Source organism: Crassostrea angulata, chromosome 9 (genome assembly GCF_025612915.1).
Source record: "Crassostrea angulata isolate pt1a10 chromosome 9, ASM2561291v2, whole genome shotgun sequence".
In the NCBI taxonomy this organism is placed as follows: Eukaryota; Metazoa; Mollusca; class Bivalvia; order Ostreida; family Ostreidae; genus Magallana; species Magallana angulata.
This window is the reverse complement of record NC_069119.1, coordinates 14,500,841-14,524,795: the sequence shown is the minus strand read 5'-3', so window position 1 is coordinate 14,524,795 and position 23,955 is coordinate 14,500,841. Positions and strand designations below refer to the sequence as shown.

The 23,955-nt window shown below is 32.6% G+C and overlaps 1 protein-coding gene across 1 annotated transcript; it reads left to right on the top strand.

Moving 5' to 3' along the window:
• The first annotated feature begins 211 nt into the window (after nucleotides 1-211).
• LOC128163059 (uncharacterized) lies at nucleotides 212-23,336 on the top strand. The gene is made up of 5 exons (XM_052826518.1): nucleotides 212-296; nucleotides 837-988; nucleotides 11,434-11,511; nucleotides 11,819-12,004; nucleotides 23,100-23,336. The coding sequence occupies exons 2-5, from the start codon at nucleotides 853-855 to the stop codon at nucleotides 23,309-23,311; spliced, it is 612 nt and encodes a 203-aa protein (XP_052682478.1). The 5' UTR covers nucleotides 212-296; nucleotides 837-852; the 3' UTR covers nucleotides 23,312-23,336.
• Nucleotides 23,337-23,955: the final 619 nt, after the last annotated feature.

Here is a 23,955-nt window from a genome sequence, read left to right as displayed (position 1 = left end):
ATTCTTTGAATATCATGAGGTGATAATTTCGGTCGGGGTGTGATCAAAATTATCACCCCACAATACTCAAAGAATGATTCCTTGTTCCTTAAATAAAACTAATGTCCGATCTACGGTCAAATGTAACGGTTATGAAAAGCCTTAAGGATTCAAAGTAACATATACACATATTAGTGCCCTAAGAGGAGTTATGTGTACAAGGTACCTATATCTTCTACTTACCTATAACACAGTTTATCAGTGTCACTTGACACTTCGTTGTCACTACATGTACCCGTCGCAAACGAGGATTTATGGTCGGTATAATTATGTTCTTTTTATTCATCTAATTCTTTATTTATTTTTAAGTTATATTTTGGGGGAGGGGTTGATGATGGAGAATCGGATGGATGTTTGTTTTTTGGATTTGGGGAGTTTTTGGGACTATTTTGGTGGTAAATAATTTGTTTATACCTGACAATATCAAGATCAAATAACATCCATGTACTGAATAATTATATTTCGCGCCGTTCAACAACAATGCTGAACAAATTAAATTATTTTCATTTTGTTTAATCCAGCGTAATTTGTTCTTGTGAAGAAAATGCATATCTTTGATACATTATCTAAATTAAACGTGAAAAATTTAAGTCCGCGCAAAATCACAAAAAGCACATCTCGGGGATATTAAAGTCTCGCTTATAAAAACTTGATATTGAAATTTGAAACTTTACAAAATAAATACTGATCGCGATTTTATTTCCTGGCGGTTGAACCACAGAATTTAAAATTTACGTAAAATAAGAAATATACAGTAACTTAAAGACAATTTAAGAACTAGATTTACGTTTTTGTAGATTAATCAATTGTGCTATGAAAGACTTGATGAAGTGTGTACTGATATCTACTGTGATATCATTCATGATTATGAATACTGTTGCCATGACAACAAACAACCGTGTCCTTCTGAGTGGAGTGCTGGTTAGCTCGGCTCTTGCTGCGTCATACTGTAAGTACGGAACATTTTAGAAAGTAGAAATTTTGTTTAAAATCTTCCTAATCCATCATTACATGTACTTAGGGTGTTATGGGACTCGTGGCAATAATATTTTGGATAAATTTTTTTCTGAAAGGTAAAATTTATAAATGACCCAGGTGGATGGAAACTATTGGTTTACATATTTGTAGCCGGATTACACTCTTAACCACCGCGCTACACTTTTAGGTAACACATGTTAATAATTTCTTGGGAAGAAAATATGTATAAAATTATACTCAAAATTATTGTTTATTTTGATGGAAAGTAGGTCACAATATGGAGGTGTCCAATACCACCATAAAACAAGCATAAATATTCGTTACATGTACCCAATATCCAAACTACTTTCTCTTTTATTAACTGAATTTTCACTGCGCTCAGCCGATCTCTAGTCACTTGCTATAAAACAGGTGTTAATACCGGTAGTTCTTCATGTCTGTAGCAATCACTTCCACCAATCTTCCGTCATTAACAAACAACGAACACATCTGTGATTAAACAGAGCCTACACGAGTGCGATCAGATACATGATGCATGTATTACACAACCAGTCGATCATTAAAAAAGCAACAGACACATTTATACACAATAAATAGTAAATGAGATTGAGTGATAATAAACAAACAATAATCAAGTAATATAACTACATTAATGTTGCATGTATAATACGTATATGGCATGTCAAACGTTGCATTTGTTGTATTGTATAATTCTTAAGTAAAACAAGACTTACCTGGAAAGTTTGCTGAAATTTTTCAACCAATTAGGGTGACAAGGGATCAACTGAGGCAATAAACTTACTGCTTGATTCATATTTGATGGCTTAAATTGGATTCATCAGGTTTTTTTTCTTGGGTGGGTGTGTGTTTCTTATATACGGGAAGGCAATTGATCACCCCACTTGAGAATTTCCTCCCCCAATAGGGTGCTTCAACCTCAAATGAGATTCAAGAGTTGATAAATCCTAATAAGCAATCCTTGGTGCATACTAGTTTCTATTGAAATTCATAAGTCATTCATTGTGTTTTCTTATGTGTATGTATTTGATATGGATTATAATGATAATATTTAAAGCTCATTATTTCTTATCTTCATGTATCACTATATCATTATATTCTCGTATTTTTAGCACAACACGGAAGTCAGTTCTTGTTACTAAATATATCACATATATGCATTTCTAAAAATCTTTTCAAAACCTTCTACAATTTATCATATCTTGCCAACACTTTTGTTTCTAAAGTTATATCGACCACAATAGGTTTATTATATAATTTTCTGTCATTTTACGATCCAACAATCTTTAAGATTGTAGCCATTTGGAGTTTGCGCGCGAATGCTACACTGCTGGATGCCGTACTTGCACTTTGGGGTTTGAATATGCTGATGTCTATTCCAGCCCGTCACATGACTGATTTCATTCATCTCCCTATAGTATCTTTGGACACCCATCTGTGGGGGTTTTGCTTCACGATAAATAGAGTTGTAACATTTTTCCTAAGCTCTTTTGTTCTTTCCAGGTTATGTCTCATAACCCGTACGATACATAGTCTTTCATAATTTCGGCAACGAGAGAAATTCTACTCCCCAACTCGTTTTACAGGAGTTGATGTTTTTCAAAAAACACCAAACCCATTTCCACAAAGTCATCGTATATACAAATATTTCTCATGTCTAACAGATGTAGAGTTTGACGTCTCTTCCTAGACAATAAATTTAGTAACATTAACAACTTGTGAGTTGTTAAAGCTAATTCACTCAAAGGTTCTTCAGTTTGCAAATAGTTTAACACAATATGTACATTCCATGTAACATTGTATCTACATGTAGGTAATGCTGGCCTCATTATAATTACACTTCTTAAAAATTTAAACACTTACGAATGTGAACAAATTATGGCAGAATTTGTTAATTACATAAAAGAAGATATACACTCCTTCCAGTATTTAAACCACAGTAACCTAAACCTGATTTAAACAGTCTTGCTTAAAAATTATATACATAATTTACATTTGTGTTCAATATATCAATTTGTTTTTGCTGACAAAAAAATCCATTTTTATTGATATGATAAATATTGTTTCTTTGTCGATTTTCTCCACGAGGAGAGGAATATTTCGATAGCGTCGACCGATATGCTTTTTACACGATTCCCGGAAACACGAAAAACACTAAGTCTCATTTTGGGTAACGGGTGCACTTTGTCTGGCTGGCTCTGTATTTTTCACTTTTTCAATGATTTTCCTATCTCGTAAATGTTTGAATTTTTTATCAATTAAAACCGTTTCTTCGGGTTTAAACTGAATTGGTTTAGGCAAACACATTTGATGAGGTAGTTAATTCATCGAATTCGATTGAATACCCTCTTACATAGGCATGAATAGAAGTATCAGACGTAATATCGGTCCACACTTTCATGCACTGGGGTATTTTTCACGCTTCAAAATTATAATTTGTGTTCGTAAAGCATATATTAAGATTGCTCACATCGTTTTGTAGCTTTATCTCCGTTGTTTGTACACAGTGTTCGGGAACATTTTCCGGAACGGTTTCTATGGTCTGTGCCCCCCAAATGGTTTTGCTTTCCAACTTCTCCATAATGGTTATAAGTAGGCTTTTAACCATGCCCGAACGAATTTTGGCCTAAGTGTTTTAAATCTTAATGGAAAGTTTCCGATTTTTTGAAACCAACTTTGTTTCCTTTGAAGATGTCCTCTACAACTATTCCGAGGTCGTCCCCGAACAAGTTATCCGTCAAAAATTGGTCTACTAAAAATATGTACTGGTACCTTAGTATCTTATAAACCTGTCAAAAAGGCTAAGACAAATTTCAGACACCTTAGCATTCCCTAACCTAGAAGTACAGGTTCTCTGCGCAGGTATGACAGATCACAATACCAATAGGCATTAGTTTTGTCCAAATCAGTCTTATAATATCACTTATTGGTGCTGATTTCCCCCCTTCTTTTTGCCCTTCACAATAAATCTAACTGTTGAGGCACAAAGGCTTTATTCATACAGTGCCTGGGACTTTTGAAAGCAGACATCTATAGTCTTAACTTTCCGGTTTATATTGGCCAAGACTATTCACTTTGGCCATGACCAAATTAGTTCTAAGACAAATTTCAGATACCTTGGCATTCCCTAACCTAGATCCAAAAAGGATAATATTTAAGCAATAAAATCCTTCAATAAGATCAGGCTTGGTGTAATGCCCCAATAATACAAGAATATGTTTATGTAAGTTAATAAAACTGAAAGTTAAACGCAAGTACACACTTGAAAATAAATTGTGTTAAATCTGAAATATGTGCTTTTTTAATAACTAAAACACAATGTTTTGGGCTGTAAAATATTCTCAGTAAATATCAGCAATTCGCAGTACCTACAGTAAATCTCAGTAAATATCAGCAATTTTCAGAACTCACCGCAAGAACATCAGTAAATATCAGGACCCACAGCAATTATTAGTAACAACAGTAAAATTATCAGTAAATTGGTCTACAATTCTCAGCACTAACAGTACAATATTAGTAAATATCAGAAATCATCAGTAACAAAAATGGCACTCTCAGTACTGTAGTGATAGTGAACATGAACCTGTAGATATGTTAAATTGTGTTTCATATTTAAAACATTTGCAAAAACTCTTTATTTAGCTTTACTTTTTCAAACATTTTGTTGATTTTTCCTAAGTAATGGTAATGTTAATGCATTACTTTACTCAAGTAATGGTGATGTAATGCATTACTTCAAGAAAAGTTAGTAAGGGTTATGGTAATTTAAGGCCAAAATTCACGAAGAAATAGTAATGCAATGCATTACTTTACAATGTTATTCGCCTCATGCCTGATTTAGATACCATACAAATGAAAAATTATGGAATACAAATAAATAAATTTCCAATATGCATGAGAGGTGATGCTGACTTTATAGAAGACGTATACTGAATATTAGGGTTTCAACTATAAGACTATGTCCATTTAAGTACAGAAGACTTTAAATCAATGCTTGGCAACTCAACGTGTTCGAAAACATTGTTCTAGTTAGTACATAACATACTATCTTACAGTCTTGTTGTAGAATTATGTATTCACCAAGTTACCTAAGGTGAGAAATCACGTTGTAAATTATAATATTCCACATGTATAACCCATTGGTTTATACGACAGAGAAAGCAAAAGAAAGAAGAAGCAGTTTGTTTTTCTCAATTAAACTATAAGCGCATTAATCTCCCGTTGACATAACTTTGATAAAACAAATACATAACAACTGTTAAATGGAGAACGGTAGACAAACAATTTGCGTTGACTACGTATAAGGTCAGTATAAAAGTGGGCGTCCTCAATATCGTATGGAGATTCAGGAAAGTTTTATGACCCCTGCATACGAAAACAAATTCTGTACTTGGGAAGAACATACATTTATCTAACGCAATTACGAACGGTTGCAGTTTGAATGTTGACCACTTCTGCAATTGACAGAAACATGCTTGTTTTAAAAGTTTATTTTCTCGCAGATATCACATGTCCTAAAATGCCATTATCCTTTTACACACTATTTTTCAAAGTGCGTATTTTTTTCAATGTCACTTGCCACAGAGCACCTCTTCTATGTTGCAATTTTATGTAGTTTGCAACTGCTACAAAGAAAGGTTTTTTTTTAGCTCACCTAATCACATTTTCACCGTCGTCCGTTCGTCCGCCTGTTTGTCTAAGGTTTTTCTTTTTTGTTTATTAATATTTTAAATGTTGATTAGGAAACACCAAGTTAAAAATCTTAAGCTGAATGTAATAAAGTCATGTGAACAAAATGTGACTTAAACTTAGCATTATTGTGAGCTCTGTATCTTGCTTATAATTCTACGATTGATGTTGAAGTTTTTGTTAATCATTAGAAATGTCTCGCTAAACGTTAAATATTTGTACAAAAAAATTAAAAGATGATATGCTGTAACTACTTTCTGGGACTGGACCCTCTTTATGCGATGAATTATATGAATTCTACATCAATTTCGATAGTTTTTCAGACATGAGAAAAAAAAACGACACCGTTAAAACAATTTCCGTAGTTCTGGCACATTTTGTTACAGTGTTAAAGACATAATCGCTATTATTTACGAAAATATTACAGGGGAAAATCATCCTGGTTTGTAGCCATTTTTTTTTTAATAAAGATAAAAATAATGGGTGGACCTGGGTAAAATAGAGTCACTGTGATATGCCTTTCAATACATTGACTATTATAAGCTCTTTGACATATCACGTGGCAACGTTTTATTCGAGTGTATTCATCAATCAAGTAAGTAAGGTTAAAAAGTCACATGAGTTAACGCGAGGTAAACAACTGTCGTTTAAGATGGGGAAGACCAATTAAAGGTGTTGTTTACTCAGGTTTTGAGTTTTCAAATTCGGATCGTTATAAAGTTCAATGTAATGAGTAAAATTTGTTCTCAACAATTAAGGTAGTTATGAAATGAATTATTATTGACAAAACATTCAATATTTTTACTTTATTATGGAATTAGGCTTAAACAAAAATTGACTTATAGCCAAACTGAGGAAATTCGGACTAAATTTTGCAGATTTTATTTTCTGCTAAAATGTTTTGGAAGTACTCTAATATTATAATTTAGGACTTTATATTTTGGTCTTTGAAATTTTACATATTTTCCGTTGGTTTTACCTCGCTTGTTCATTTAAATAATATTATGACATGAATTGCAAAAATATTGAAAAATGCTTAAAAACGATAACAGACACTATATCTCAAAATTTTGATCATTTACCTCATATAAATTTTATGCCAACTGAATGAGGTCAAAAAGGTAGTTCAATACCATAAATGTTTTTGTATTATTATCATTCAATTTTTTGTAAAATTGGATCTAAAATGGGTATGGAATTGAAAATTGATAGAAGAAATTCGGACTGGATTATTATACCCGCACTTTCTAAAGAAAGTTCGGGTATATTGTTGTTACCCTGTTCCGTCCGTCCGTCCGTCTGTCCGTCTGTCATGTTTTACTTTCTCAAACTGCTCTTACATCTTATAAACCAGCAAACTGAACTCTTGGAGTATGATTTGGGGTATCATGTTGTTTTGTAAAAAGGTTTCAAAATTCTCTGTTAGTCCTGGGGGTCAAATAATTGGTAAAAAATGACGTTTTTTCACAAAAAACCTTCTTCCTCGAACTCCTCCTACATTTTCAACAGTAGACAATTCATCTTTTGGAATATGTTTTAAGGTATCCAATAGATGCGCAATAAGGTTTCGGAATTTTCAATTTTGTCCTGGGGGTCATTTAATGGCTGAAAAATGACGTTTTGTTTTGTTTTTGTTTTTTACAAAAAAACTGGTTTCAAAAACGTCATTTTTTTGGCAGTAGCCAAATGATCTTCTAGAATATGATTGGGGGTGTCATATTGAGGTGTGATCAGGTTCCAGAATTTTTTTTTTATTAAGGGGATCAGTGGGCAACAAAAAATGACGTTTTTTGCAAAAAAAGTATTGTTCTTAGAACTCCTCTGACAACTTTTGGAGTACATACGTTATCTCTTGGGATTTAATTGAGGCTGTCCTATAGATGTGCAATAAGGTTTTAAAAATTTAAATTTCATCCAGGGAGTCAAATAGTAGCAGAAAATTGACGTTTGTCACTGAAAAAAACCCCATAGATCCAAGAACTCCTCTTATGATTTAATGGATAGACATATCATATCTTGGGATATGATAGGGACTGTTCAATAGATGTGCAGTAAGGTTTTAAAAATCTAAATTTCATCCAGGGAGTCAAAAAGTAGCAGAAAATTGACGTTTATCACTTCAAAAAACAATAGATCCTAGAACTCCTTTTATGATTTAATGGATAGACACATCATATCTTGGGATATGATAGGAACTGTTCCATAGATGTGCATTACGGTTTTGAAAAACTAATGTTAACCCTGAGGCCCATTACCTACATACCTATTGATGCCCTTTAAGGATCAAGAATATATATGGTTAAGGGGTGGGGATCTCAACCGTTTTCGAGATATTCGTGCACTTCCTGTTCGAGGGTGGTCACGACCACCCCCGGGGCCCATGACCTACGTACCGTTTGATGCCCCTTGACACAAGGAACAAGAATATATATGGTTTAAGGGTGGGGATCTCAACTGTTTGAAGATATTAAGGGACTTGCTGTTTGAGGGGGTCAGGACCACCAACAGGGCCCATGACCTACATAGAACTTGATGCCCCTTGACATCAGAAACATGAATATATATGGTTTAGGGGTCATGATTATAACAGTTTCTGAGATATATGGTAATTTCAAATTCCTGGGGGGTGGGGATGACCCCAGGGGTCAGATCTAATAAACCCTATATATTGCCAGTAACAGTCAATATATGATTATGAAAACCCTATATTATTATCTTGTCCGTTTTCAAGTTACCATTTACAATAGAGTCTACGATTCTTCCTACAAGGAAACTGTTCAATGTTAGACCCCACAACATTTTGACACCCCCCCCCCCCCCCCCAGATATGCAGGCCTATCATATCCTAAAGTTTTGTACAATTCTGTTCAACCATCTCTGAGAAACAAGTTCAGAGCGGGAAAGAAGAAAAAGAAGAAGACGAAGAATAATAATATACATGTATTAAGAACCGTACAAAAACAATAAGTCTCCAAATAAAGATTAAATAGAGATACGATCATCAAACATCAGTAATTTAAAGATAATTGACAATTTCTGATTCTAAGGGGGTCAGGATGACCCCTTAGGGTCATGACTTACATGCCATAATGATCTGATGCGCCTTGACCTAAGGAGGAATAATATCTTTGGAATAAGGTGGGGATCTCAGTGGTTTTTATGATATTTGATAATTTCAGGAAGAGCACTTAGCATCATGACCTACATACCATCTGAAATGCCTTGAACAAAGAAACAATAATATATATACATAATATATGATTCAATTTAAGAACCAAGATATAGATCAATCATCTGTGTTTTGTAATACTTCCTAAGTATATATACATGTATTAGTTTGTGTTTTGTTCTATACTATTCATGTTCATGCATGACTTTAGTATGGCTTAGTCTTATTTTAAATTACATTAAAACAATTTCAAATATATTACTTGGAACCCCCACCCCCAAACAAACTCAAATATAAACTGTTCTCCCCCCTTAATTGTCCAATGATCTCTTAAAATCAAAATATAATTTGGGTGTCTACAAACTTTTATAAACTGGTAAAAAATGTTATTCGTAAAAAAATTACATTAGCTTGCATATTTGACAAATGATCTATTGAGATATGATCAGAGTTCATATTTCTACCTTTATATCAATAACTAGTATCCATTGACAAGTTAAAATTAATAACAATAAATGATTCAAATTATAAATGTTTATACTCCACATTCACCCCCCCCCCCCCCCCCCAATCTAACCTGGTTCTAAAGATTCGGTCTTCTTAATACATTCTTACATGTGTACAGTAGCAAATTTTAAATCTTTTCTTGATTGCTTTTTCTCTCCTGATGCACATTAACATTTTGGAAATTGCTTAATTCAATTTTTCGTGGGGTCAGAACAGTCCCATAAGGTCATGACCTAACATTGTATCTGATGCATTATAATACATTAAGAAAGAAGTACTCCTTCCTTCCTATTATAACTCATATAAAAATGATAAGGGTCTACACTTACTTACATGTAATACACAAATTTAATAAGAAACGTCATCCTTAAGGTAGCTCGCGGGTTTACTGCTTGTGAGAAAACCTACCCTGAAAATTTGTCCGTGTGATCGATAGGTTTCAGAGTTTGATTTCTAAAATTTATTTTAGATTCGTCTGCTTGGTAATTATGTTATCGTGATTCAAACACAATGTCGCTGATAAATTCACGCGACGCCATTTAAATGAAATATATAGTAAAATGAATATCTTTGTCGAAAACCGCAAAACTATGCTCCAAACTTTTAAACGATCAAGACGAACTTAATTTTACTCAACACAATAACAGAAGAGATAATTTTGAATGAATTTATAAAAAATAATCAATATTTGTTCTCGGCAAATTTTTCGCAAAACAACTTTAAAGATTTAAAAGATTTCACAAAAACCTATATTTTTATCACGACGTTAGTCCGACGTCATCAAATTCTTACGTCCGAGAACCAAAAATGAAAATGCACTGGTTGATAAGACTAGCTGTTTAACACATATTAGAACATGCAAATTAAATTAACATTATTTTGAGTGTTTTCGAATGCATAAATGCAAATAATGTAAGGTTGTGAAGAGAAGAAACATGGCTACTTTTGTTTTCACGAAACACAACGAGTCATTCATTCAATGCAATAATAATTACCATACAACTATTGACATAAATAAGTTTGAAATCGTATACGATAACTAGCTAAAGCCAAAATAATTTAAAGAGTTAGATCGGTATTTGAAAATATAGAATTTGTACTTGTAAAACAAGCGAAGTTAATGCATACGGTTAAATTTATTTAGTACAATGTACTTGATCAAATATGATTTTAGATGAAAGAGTTTCAACGCACACTCATACCTTATAGAATTAAATGCAACAATGTATGTCACGTCTCTAAATTTTAAGCACATGATAATTAAAAATGTTTGTATAAACTGAAAAGCTTTTTGAAATATTTTATTTTATGTTTCTAAAGATCATTTATTATTTATAAAAGAAATGTAAGAGTTTGCTATGACGGTCAACTCTTTACGTCGAATCCTACTGTGACGTCAGCAAACCCGCGAGCTACGTTTAATTTTTGAATGTTTTTAATTTGAGGAATTGAGCTCATTGAGGCACAAATTTATTCTTCACATTTACCGAGTATAGGATTTTTTAAAATAAAATACAATGACTATAATAATGATTTTTAAAAAAAATATATATATATACAATAACTTGTAAGTAGTTGAGGACAAAAATGTACCTAATGTATATGCTCTCAAAAATTTCGATCGCTTAATGAAGGAGGGGGACAGAACGAAAATACAGGGAATTGAAAGTAAACGATGTACCCCTACCAAAAGTTAAGTTTTATATCTTGTATAGAATGTTCTTATTTATGGTTAAAAAGATATTCCATACAAAGTACAATGTCAAAGATTAAGTGTGTGCAAAAACAAGTGTAAAATTCGAATACTTTACAAATTGATTTATTGTTACTCTACCGAGGGCCATTTGGTACAATATGAACGCCTATATAAAATTATTGTTGCTCAGGTGAGCCATGTGGCCTCATGGTCTTCTTGGTTTAAATCCAGGACCGACCACTTCTTGCGATTTCTTGCGGTTTAAAATATCAATCCCGAACGTTGTAAATAGGAACGTAGGAATGTTTACTATGAAATTCGATTTTTTTTTATTTAGATGGGGACTACATCTTTAGTCCACTAGAGTTGGCAACATTGACGACTGTTATTCTTGTTTTGAACTTTCCCAGAAAAGGTATTGGGTTTAATGAAAATATAAGCTTGCTAAAAGTAAAATAAAATAATAACTTAACAAGTTTAAATCTCATGTTAGTTTCTCCATGTTTCTTTTTATATAACTGTTCCTCCATTTTTTTTCCATTCATTTGACTTCAGAGAGAGAGAGAGAGAGAGAGAGAGAGAGAGAGAGAGAGAGAGAGAGAGAGAGAGAGAGAGAGAGAGGGTATTCTCCGAATTTATTTGAAGATAAAAGGCTACTCTGCTACATTTTTTTTACTGAGATACATTTTTATGGAAAAAATCATACATTTGCTTTAATGCAGTTGTTTCAGAATCCCAAGAATCCTGCACGGCACCGGGGTATACGGCTGACCCCTTGTTGGGATGTTATCGTCCGTATAATGAACTTAAGACCAATACTGACGCCAGACAACAGTGTGCTAATGATGGAGGACGGCTTCTGTTAATGAACTCCGAAGCTGAGTATGACAGATTGAAATCCGTAATTGGTAAACATTTACTTAACAAAAATGATTATTTGGTAATACACACAAGCTTAAAATAAAACCTAGCAAGTATTGCAGAGAAAAAAATCCGCGTTCGCCAGTTATGAGCAAGTACTATGATATATTTACATTCACCAAGTATGATTTCCTCACTTTCCTACGGAAATTAATTGCAAGTCATAGCTGTGTATAAACTGAAATGACTTAAATCTACACGTCCCGTTTTACGATTGGTCTAAACTTAAAGCAACCTAAAAAAATCACGGACTTCACAAAGTGGTCATGATAATGTCCCATAAAAGAAGAGTAGTAAGCCTTTTCTATTAACTGACGTAGTTTTGTACATTATCAGTAATTTATTTGATTTTTCTTACTTTTGAAATCTAATTGTCAATTTCTTAAAAGAAAGACGTAAAATTAAAAGAACTAGAGCAGAGCTCGTGGCAAAGCCACGAGTAGGTCTTCCGTTGTTTTTTTTTTTTTTATAACTGTTTTTATTACCCCAGAACATGTAAGAGTATTCTTATAGCCGAGGTTGGGGAGCCTTGGAGTCTATAAGTTAACATTATATATACTGAAAAATTTTTTGAAACGGGGTGTTTTTACAAATAACATCATTCATACACCCACTCATTCAGTTGCATGTATATGCACATTACTCTACATCATAATCAAGTACAAAAAATCAGCATTTTACAGTAAACAAAAATAAATTACTTTGTAATATCTAAGATCATAGGGGCAAAAGGCTTAAAATCAACAATCATTATTAAAGGACAACCTCGCCCATCTTACATGAAATTTCTCTAATTCACAATTTTTCGTGTAAATAAATTTTTCACATTTGTAATAATAAAGTATTTCACGTTTGATTCCAGTAAAGGAGGGTAATTCTTTTCTACTCCTTTTTCTATATATATGTCTCTTTACAATACATATTATTATATTGAAAATGTTATAATATTTGTAGTATCTACCAAATATAACATCTATTTTGTTCAATGGTATATCTAATTCAAATTCGTCCTTCATCCAAACTAGTAAATTATCCCAGATTTCACTCACATATTCACATTCCCAAAAAAGATGACAAATAGTTTCTGCATTACATCTACAAAATGTACATAACTCTGATTCAACTATTCCTATCTTACATAAATAAGTATTAGTCGCAATAATTCGATGTACAATCCTGTATTGAAACCATCTTAATTGTACGTCGTTAGTTATTTTGAAAAATAATAATTTTTGTCTTTTCCACCATATGTTATTTACATTCATGTCTAGTTCCTTTTCCCATTTCAATTCTGATTTTGGTTTATTCCATTTCTCATCAATAAAAATATCATAAAAGTCTCTTGAGCCTTGTTTATTTTTCCTAATTATCCGTAAAAATTCTGGATAATATGGAATATTTTGAAGAATAATTTCTGTATCATAGTTTAACCGTAACTTTTTAATACAATCTACAATTCCTAAAAAATGTGTAAACGGAGGTTTAATATCATATTGGTTACAGAATTGTTCGTATTTCATTATTGTACCATCATTGTTGAAAAAATGTAGTATTTGATGTACACCTTTTAAAAACCATTGCTTATAAAAGACATATTTGTTATTAATACATATAGACTCATTAAACCATATCGGGCTTAAAATAGATAATTCACTGTCAGTACATTTTCTAAGTTCAAAAAATGACAAAAAAACATCTTTCCAAAATAGATTTTTACAAGTTTTTGACAGTTGATATAGTATTTGTCTTCCAACAATTGTCATATTTAAAATATTTGGAAAAGTACTTATTATCAAGTCTTTCCAACTTGACTGACAAGCATCATTAAAAAATCTGCGTATCCAGGTGATTTTCAAGCTTTTGCAAAAAGAGTCAAGACATATCATTCTTAGCCCACCCTTTTCATAACTTTGAATAATGCTACTTTTGGCTACTCTTGATGTTTTTGAATTCCATATGTAATTATAAAAAATTGTTTCAATTTCCTTTATATGTTTTCTTGGAGGATTAGGAAGACTTATTAAGAGATGCGTAATTTTTGGAAGAATCAAATTTTTAATTACTGTGATACGTCCTGCTGTAGATAGCATTCTTCTAGACCATGCGCTTATTGATAGTTTCATTTCATTGATTTTTGGTTTAAAGTTTAACTCGTACATATATGTATTATCTAAGTTTACACAATAAGTAATGCCTAAAACTGTAAATGGTTCCTGAGACCAGTTAACTTTTTCAAAATCCTTGAAATATTCATTTGATTTGTTTGATAAGGGTCCTATTTTTACACACTTAGTTTTATCATAATTAGGTTTTAGTCCTGAGTATTTTGCATATTCATTAACTAAAGAAAGTGCTGTCTTAATTGAATTTTTCGAACCTTTTAATAATAACACTGTGTCATCTGCGTATTGTAGTAATTTATATTCTTTGTTCATTACACTAATCCCTTCAATTAATATGTTGTTTCTTATCATAAGGCCCATTATTTCCGCACAAAGTATAAAAATATATGGTGATATTGGGTCCCCTTGTCTACATCCCCTGCCCATATTAAAAAATTCGGAAAATATACCAGAACCTGAGAATCACTGACCTCGAACAGATGAAGTCTGAGAAAATAGGGCCACAAGAGGAAAAAATTACAGAGTTGGAGAATCAAGTAGAAGAGCTGCAAAGATATATAGACCAACAAGAAAATCGTTCGAGGAAATATAACTTGCTGTTCTATGGCCTACCCAAAGTGGATAAAGAAGATACAACTGAAGTTGTCCTCAATTGTCTGGAGTCAACTCTTGGGGTTTCGGAAGCCAAGGATATCATAATACAGAATTCGCATAGGATTCCAAAGAACCCATCTAATACGTATAAACCGAGTGCGCCGGAGGCAATCATTGTGAAATTCGCAAAAATGGCAGACCGAAACCTGATCCTCCATCTCGCCAGGGTTACAACTCTTCCGAAAGGTATGGCAATTCGGACAGACCTCGTAAATCACCTGAAAAAAAAACGTAGCGAGCTAGCCAGCAAAGCATACAAACTGAGGAGGGAAAAAAACTTGAAGACTCGGATCATAGAAACAAAAGATGATGTTATTCTCCAGTGCCGTAGAAAGAGTGAAGACAAATGGATCCCCTACCAAGGATGACTGAGTATAGTTAACATAGTGATAGATCATTATTATTAATGAGTCCTACAGGTACATATAGTTACATAGTATAGTTAACATAGTGATAGACCATTATTATTAATGAGTCCTACAGGTAGCCTTATTAGCCTATTTTCCGTATATATGTAACACAAGAGGTTTTTTGTGGCTATACAAAGCTTATTATAAACCTACCTCACATTCTTGTTTGAAACTTTTCAATTTTTTTTTTGATTTTTGTTTTTTGTTTTGGTGTAAGTAGATGCACAACCCGGAAGCTTTTGGTTTTTTAAGCATGAATGTTGTGTGTGTATATGTAGCATGTTCAAACACAAACTTAACAACTTTATATTATGTCATATTTTAGTATAACGTCTGTAAACTGCAGGGGGCTAAATGATAGTAAGAAAAGAAAGGATGTTTTTAATTACGTTAGAGATTTAAAATCTTCCATTTATTGTCTCCAAGATACCCATTGTACAGAGAATGAAAAGAGTTCAGTATATGCCCAGTGGGGACATGATATTTTGATGAGTGCAGGTAGAACAGATGCTAGAGGAACACTAATACTTATGAACAATAATGTAGAAGTTAAAATATCTTCAACAAAATCTGATTCCAATGGAAACTTTATTATTACCAATATGTTAGTAGATAATAAATATAATATAACTTTGGTTAATTTATATGGACCAAATAGAGATGATCAAGATTTTTACTCAAATGTTGGAAATATTATTGAAGAATTTGGTAACGAATTTGTTATTTTATGTGGAGACTGGAATGTAGTTCAAGATTTTATGTTAGATTGCCATAATTATGTCAAAGAAAACAACCCCAAAAATAGGATAGAAATACAAAATCTTAAAAATAAATTCAACCTTGTAGACCCCTGGAGAGTAAATAACCCAACTTCAAAAAAATTTACCTGGACTCGTCGAAATCCCACAAAACAAGCTCGATTAGACTATTTTCTCATATCTGAAGAGTTAATGTCAATTTTAGGAAATGTTAAGATTATTCCAGGTTATAGAACAGATCACTCAATAATTAATATTGAATTTAAGATTAATGACTTCGAACGAGGTAGAGGATTCTGGAGATTCAATAACTCTTTGTTAAGAGACAAAGAATATATATTGAAAATCAAAGAAATTATTAATGACACAGTTTTTGAATATACAAGGCCTCCGTACGTGCCAGGGCCTGATGCGGAATTATATATCCGCAAAGATTTATTCTTAGATGTATTGCTAATGAAAATCAGAAGCTTATCCATATATTATTCATCACTTAAAGCTAAAGAAAGAAAAGATAAGAAAAAAGATTCTATCATTCAGATTAAAGCTCTACAAGAAATGTATGACATGTGCCCTTCACAACTTTATTCAGATTTATTAAATGAACTTCAAACAGAGTTGGAAGATATAAGAAAATATGAACTTAATGGACTACTAATAAGAAGTCATTGCAAATGGATAGAGGAAGGAGAAAAACCTACTAAATATTTTGCTGCACTTGAAAAAAGAAACTATATAAATAAAAACATATCTAGGCTAATAAATGACCAAGGAGTAGAGATCAATAATCAAAATGAAATCCTACATGAAGTAAAAAATTTTTATAAGTCATTGTATAAGAATAAAGATCATTTACTTGAGGAGGTAAATCTTCAAGAAGTAATTATGGAAAAGGATGTTAAAAAAGTTACAGAAACTATGAGAAATAAATTAGAATTAGATATAACTAAAAAGGAAATATTAGAGGCACTAAAACTATTTAAAAATGATAAATCACCAGGAACAGATGGATTTACAGCAGAATTTTTTAAATTTTTTTGGTCTGATATTGGATCTTATATATTTAATTCCTTTAAATGTAGTCTTGATTCTGGTATCCTTTCTCACTCACAAACACAAGGAATCATTTCAATCCTACCAAAAGGACAAAAACCCAGAGAATATCTTAAAAATTGGAGGCCAATTTCACTTCTTAATGTAACCTATAAGTTATTATCAAGTGTCCTGGCTAGCCGTATGAAGCCCATTCTTGTTGACATAATCCACGAAAATCAAAAAGGTTTTTTAGCAGGGAGATATATCGGGGAGAATTCCAGACTACTTTATGATATTATACATTACTGCAATGAAACTAATACCCCAGGTCTAATTCTCATACTTGATTTTGAAAAGGCATTTGACTCAGTCTCTTGGAAATTTATTTCTAAAGTTTTAACATTTTTTAATTTTGGTGAGAATTTCCAAAATGCAATAAGAACTTTATTTAATAATGCAAAACTTTGTGTGAGGTCTTCCGTTGTTGCTGCGAGTTGAAAATTTATATGATTTGGTGTCAAACGATTATAATGACTAAGACTAAAATTTCACTTCTGATTTTGTTATAAAAACGTGTTGTGATTGAAAGCCTGTATAAAGACAGATAGGAAAACTATTTGTCGAACACAGTTTGTGTAATTGTTTTGAAAACTCTTTAAAGCCCTGTCACACTAAGTTGCGTTCCCAGGGCGTGTTCACGGCGTTATAAAATTCATGGAATTCGTAGATCGCAAGGAATATTTATAATTGAAAATGTCACGGCATCCTGATGGCGACTGAGGCGTCCTTACAGAGCTCCCAACTACGTTTCCACAGAGTTCAACTTGGCGATTGACTGCGCTCTCGCTGGGTATCCGCCGAGTGCTCATGACGTGCTAAGAGTTTTTACCACACGTCCACAGCGTGCCCTGCGTGAACATGCGCTGTCACGGCGTTCTAAAATGTTCTAGGATATCCCACCGCGGCGAACGAAGATGCCGTTGCATTGTTACGGTGCTGTAGGAGACTCTAGTTCGTTTACCATGGTGTTTTACATTATTCAATGACGCAGCGGGATCGCCGTGAGAACGCAGCTCCAGTGTGACAGGGGTTTAAACAATGAGAAGTTTAATGGCGAGTTAAATTTTTAAGGGTAGCAAGGATTGTTATATATACATGTATTCATGATTCATGTAAGGAAATGCACGCAAAAACGTGCATAAAAAACACGTACAATGTAACTTCTGTAATTAAATCTTTCTTATTTTTTGAAGACTATGTGCAAGATTGAAATTGTTGGTGCTGTCACAATTTGGTAAATAGCCAATTAAAAATTGATGGCATTTCTGAAAATTTGTACAGGGCTGATATTATTTGATAATACGAGTAGACTTGAACATTTAAAATAATAATCAGCTGTGAAAGATCATCAGGAGAATTTATGCATAAGTGAGCGTCTAAATTTTACATCTGATATAGAGACACCGTTATGTAACTTAAAATTAAATGACATTATTTACAGAAATGAATATTACTTCTCTCGACGATGCAATAATATGCAAAATACCTATTTTTAAGTCAGTTTTTTCCCCTTTATAGGATCATAGGTAATTCTCTCGGAGAAAGTTTACGTATGTGTTTTGAAAAAAACCCGGTAAACTTCAGTAAAAATAAGCAAACAATTTAGGTGTTACGGTTTTTATTTTCAGTCACTTAAATTAAATGTGACAAAGGGGCATATTCGGTCGGAATTTTGGGGTAACATGTACATGAAGTAAATTTGATGCAAGTTCCCTGTTTGTTTTTTGTGTGGGTTTTTTGTTTGTTTTTGTTTTTTGCTTTTCTCTGTTTTATCATAAAGATATATATAAAAAATTACGTACGTCACAAGCAATATTTGCCTTCTCTATTTCTCTGGTATTTTAATAGATTGTGTATTCATTGTTGACCTAAAATTAGTATTCCACTGGCTGTAGCTATCCTTGTAAGTAAATTAAGTTGCATGACAACCTCATACCACACAACTTCAATAAACTTTTTTTTTATAATCAATTTTCAAATAATTAGAATCATTTTTCATATAATTAGCAATAAAGAAAATCCCCAAGAACACATGTCCATCTCACTGAAGTGTACCTTTGAGAAGCGCATATATTTTTTGAAGGCAGATACATGTATGTCAGTATATTATAGTCGGTAAGTCAAGTGAACTAATCTGTCAACACTTGCAATACTTTGATGATTTCTATGGCGACCACCTGCATAGCATAATGTAGTCGTATTTCATAACATCTTATCCAAAGAACAAATTACCTTTGACTTGAAACATTTTATTATAATTTATATAATTCTGTTCACACCTATATATAATAGAAGTTTAGCGTGTTCAACAGGTCAATTTATTATAGCCACATTCTCAGATTATGAACTCGCACCTTTAATGTGAAAATGAAAGTCTTATTGTTTGATAATTGACCACTTTGAAGAAAGCACCCTGCGAACTGTTGATTAATTACATAACAATTGATGATTTGCAGCCATAAATAACCTGGGGCTATGTATGTTCTGATCTGTGTGCGCTGAAGCGACACAAGATTTTTGGTAGCACGTGGCGATTTAATTTACGCAATAAAGGAAGTTGAAATTTACAAAGACTGACCGAATAAAAAAACGGGTTGGGAAGAGAAACACGTTCAGGAGAAAATGTTAAACATAAGAAGTAGTCACTATCAAATGATTTTCGACAGATCTGGAAAAAAAAAAGAGCACTTGGCAGCGGGGCGGTGGGAGGGCAACACAGAAATAAGTTCGTTTTCACAATGAAACGATCAAACAACCATGTATAAACACTACAGAAGTTATTTATATGTGACCGATAGAATCTTAACAAAACTTGTTTCAAAACTCAAGTGAATATTCTTTAAAATAATCACCGAATGCCTCAATTTAAGGCATTCTTTTATCGTGCCAGCACCTACGGCAAACATGAAACAAGGAACGTTGATCATAATTTGATTTGATTTTTAAATTACCTTGTACGCTGTCGTATAAATCAACGCTAAATAAACTGTACGAGTAACATAAATTCATCTGTTTACCTTAAACCAATATAATAGTTGAAAACATAATCAAAATAGTTGCGTTCATACTAAATACCAAACATGCACGCGTGATAAGGTAAATATAGAAGATGTCACTTGCGCGGGATTTCCTCGGCCATGTGCGAGGGATGATCATTATTTAAAGGTTTTAATATGTGTGTGTGTGTGTGTGTGTGTGTGTGTGTGTGTGTGTTGTTTTTTTTGTTTTTTGTTGATTGAAAACATTATTTGTACAGTTTTTAAAACATTTAACACTTTCAAACCAACCATTCAAATATGTCTGACGAGAATTTCCGATTTGGAGTAATATCGTTTTTATTAATTTTCAGAAAGACTTTTTAATTTACTCTCCAATGTTTAATTTAAACAGATACAAAATGAACAAACTTTTATAACATATAAATAAACAGTGTACAGTGTATTTACGGCTATATAAACTCAAACAATTTCATATTCATGTAAGTGTGCGGGTGCGAATCTTGTGTATTTAATTAGATAACCGTTTACCGCTAGGTAGTGTAGCCGCGGATGATTTCCTCGGCCGCGGGCGAACGATTGATTACGTAAAGATCGGTTGAACGCATACACACGCACGGCTCAGAACGTAGGATGATTTGAAAAGTTTGCAATTTAATGACTAAAATCTATCAAATAGAATTTTTTTTTTTACTTTAAACCCACAATTGATCTATATGTCTGATATTGCATTAGATTGAGAATGGCATTGCTTTTATTAATTAACTGAACGATTTTTTAATTGACACCCTATCGTTTAATCCAATTGAAGAATAAACCTTTATGTGTACGTAATCAAAACTGAAACAATTCTTCAGTTCGAAGCTAAATTAACTCATATATGAGACGCAACGCTCGTGTATTGGATAACCGCTGTCCGCCAGGTTGTCCAGCCGCGACCATGGTGACCGATTTTCTCGGCCGCGGGCGAGGGATAGCTTACGTAATAATACGCACAAAACAGCTCTGATTCAAGGTGGATTTTAAATGCATGCAGTATGATAACTAGAATGTAATGCATAGAATTTTTTTCAATATGTATTTTGTGTTTTACTAGAGAAGAAAAAGAATGTTTTGTTTTCCGATTCTCGTCTTTAAGGACTGTGCACCATTAGAAATAAGCAACAAGGACTTAAACTTCGGGATTCTTTAAAAAAAATAAAATAAAGAACAGCATGTGTTCTAAATTTTTTTCTCATGAATTAAAGCCTCCTGTATAAACCAGCATACTTTCTGTGGTCACTTTATGCAAGTTTTAAGCACAAAGACTTTCGTTAAGTTGCCAAATGAAAACAGGTACATGTTAACATGTAAAGCTTTTTACACTCATACTACACAAATCACTTAGAAAATAACATTGTAACGACCTTTATAAGATCCCAACAAACAACTTTTCCAGCGACAGCCATATCAAAATCCTAACCGTTTTTGAGTTATTCAGCAAAATCTTTTAAGGGCTACTGGCCCTTAATTTAAGGGGCCAGCCCTTTTTTATTGGTGTCAAATAAAAGTCCTTAACATTCTGCACAACTTTTGTTCTATATGTATTTAGGAAATATTTCAAACTAAAAAGTTACGAAGCTAAAACATCAGAAAATTTTTGCTATTTTTAGAACATAGATTTCGATTGATTAATTCGAGTGGAATAATTGGAAAAAACTAAAATACAAAAATCAGAGGACAATATTCAAAGTGTCAATAATAAAGATTTTTAACTATAAATTGTTTGCTACGGACCATTTCGGAGCCTTTGTCTGGAAACTAATGCCCCTAAAATTTTAGAAAAAGGGATACAACTCAAAACCGGAAGTTGCAATTTCATTTTTTTTTGTGCTCTAGCAACCTTATTTAATTTACAATATACCGTGAAAATTTGAACGAATTCGGGTGACAAACAAATGAGTTATTGAAGATTAAAAAACGTCTAGAAGAAGAAAAATAATAATGAAGAAGAACCATCAGAATCAGTACAAGGTCTTCCGTTGGAAACGGAAGACCTTAAATATAATGTGTTCTTTGCAATTGATGATTCACGCGGGTTGTTAAAGTAGCGATCATTGCAGAGAAAAAGTACATAACCTGCTTACGCAGGCGAGTTGTGTATTTTTTCTATGTCGCTATATATATATTTATATAACATATATGTTTATGTTATCACTGGGTAACGCAATTACGTCATAATTTAAACGACTGTAGAGCGTCTGAAGATCTAAGAATGACGCGCTTACGTTTTGCAGTAAGATTTGCTTTTATATATTTTTTTCCGTTCTGTTAGAGCTGTATGAATTTATAATTAAGTCACAAAGAAAAACCACATTGGGTGTAAATTGTAAGTATTTAAACAATAAAATTTTGGTTTTTTCTGGTGATTCATGCTGGGTAAGAAGGCTGCGACACTGCACAACAGAATGTTTCAACCAGTTAATAAAAAAGGCTTGCTGATTTCAGTCGGTCCTGTCAGTTTCCAAAAGCTGGGAATTACAAACAATTTCCGTATGAGATTGAAGAAATCATGCTTGGTAGATGTAAACATATTTCTATTAACTTGTCTTAAAAATTTGATTGCTATTGCAATCTAAAGTAAGTACTTATCTAAAAAATGGGACTTGTTCATTCAACTTTTGTAAACAGCTTGATATGCAGTCTGAATTAACCGTTTGCCTATGTTTATTCTTTGAAATGGTGAACGATATTTTTAAATTTGATATTTTAGAATAAGTTTATTGTGTACTTTTGCACGTACAAACTCTCGTATACATTAATTTATTTAAAGTTTAAATTCAACTTATTTGTTTGTTTGTTTTTTGTTATGATTTCAGGAGTAATTCTTCAAATCCCTTTTGCAAAGAACTATTTTGATTCATTGAACATTACATAATGTTTTTATTAAGAAAACTGCCATTTAATATTAGATTTAAAAATTGAATACATTTTATAAATCTTAATACAAAGTATATCAATCAAGACAAGACCAATCATAATTAATATTAATTTTTATTTCCTTCAGTACAAAATTCTCTCGTCAACGTTTGGATTCAGGGATCGAGAAGTTCCGTTTCCTCGCCATGGTTAGCAGACAATGGCGACCCTCTTCCTTACCTAGGCCCAGAGTATATAGAGTCAGCTCAACCTACGTCATTAGTATTCCTAATTGATGTAAATGGATATACTGGCGGAACGTCAGGCACAGGTCAATTCTCTTTTATTTGTGAAAATTGATTTTCTAAACAATAAAGAGAAATTTAATGAATTGTTGCGTTGGTGTTGATCATAGGATACTTTGTACAGTACACGTAACGTTATTTTTTACAATCTTATCCTATCGTATCGTGTATCAATCCTATCGTATCGTGCGTGTAAACTGTTCTATCGTGCATCCTATCCTTTCGAACGTTTATACTGTTCTATCGTGCGTTAATCATATCCTATCGTGAGTTAATCCTATCAGGTTTATCGTTCAATTTTAACAGTTGTTCCGTTTATCCTATCGTGTTAATCGTTTAGTGCCTTTTATAAGCAAAGTTACAAGTCGTTCAGTACGCCGTATACGACAATTTATCGATCAAGAATCAAAAAATCCTATCCAGCATTCTATCATGATACTAATTTCTTAATTTTGTAGATTAAAATCAACCAATATTACATGTAAATCATATCTGTCAGCATTGAATATGAAAAATTACGCAGCACTGGTAAGGCTTAAATTACTATGAAAATATCAGCGGATTTAAACGTTCATAAAACGATGCATCTTTTATTACAAAATATTTATGAAAAGTTATTTCACCATGATATAAATATGATATTAAATGAAACAGTATAGTAAATACTACTTTGTATGACATTTAGTGTGGGCCCCTGTA

Bases quoted from the DNA above. Each gene is read 5' to 3' on its own strand.
- LOC128163059 (XM_052826518.1), top strand. From the start codon at position 853: ATGAAAGACTTGATGAAGTGTGTACTGATATCTACTGTGATATCATTC. The intron at 989-11,433 runs GTAAGTACGGAA...TTTTTTATTTAG, and splicing joins GGCTCTTGCTGCGTCATACT to ATGGGGACTACATCTTTAGT. The intron at 11,512-11,818 runs GTATTGGGTTTA...GCTTTAATGCAG, and splicing joins TTTGAACTTTCCCAGAAAAG to TTGTTTCAGAATCCCAAGAA.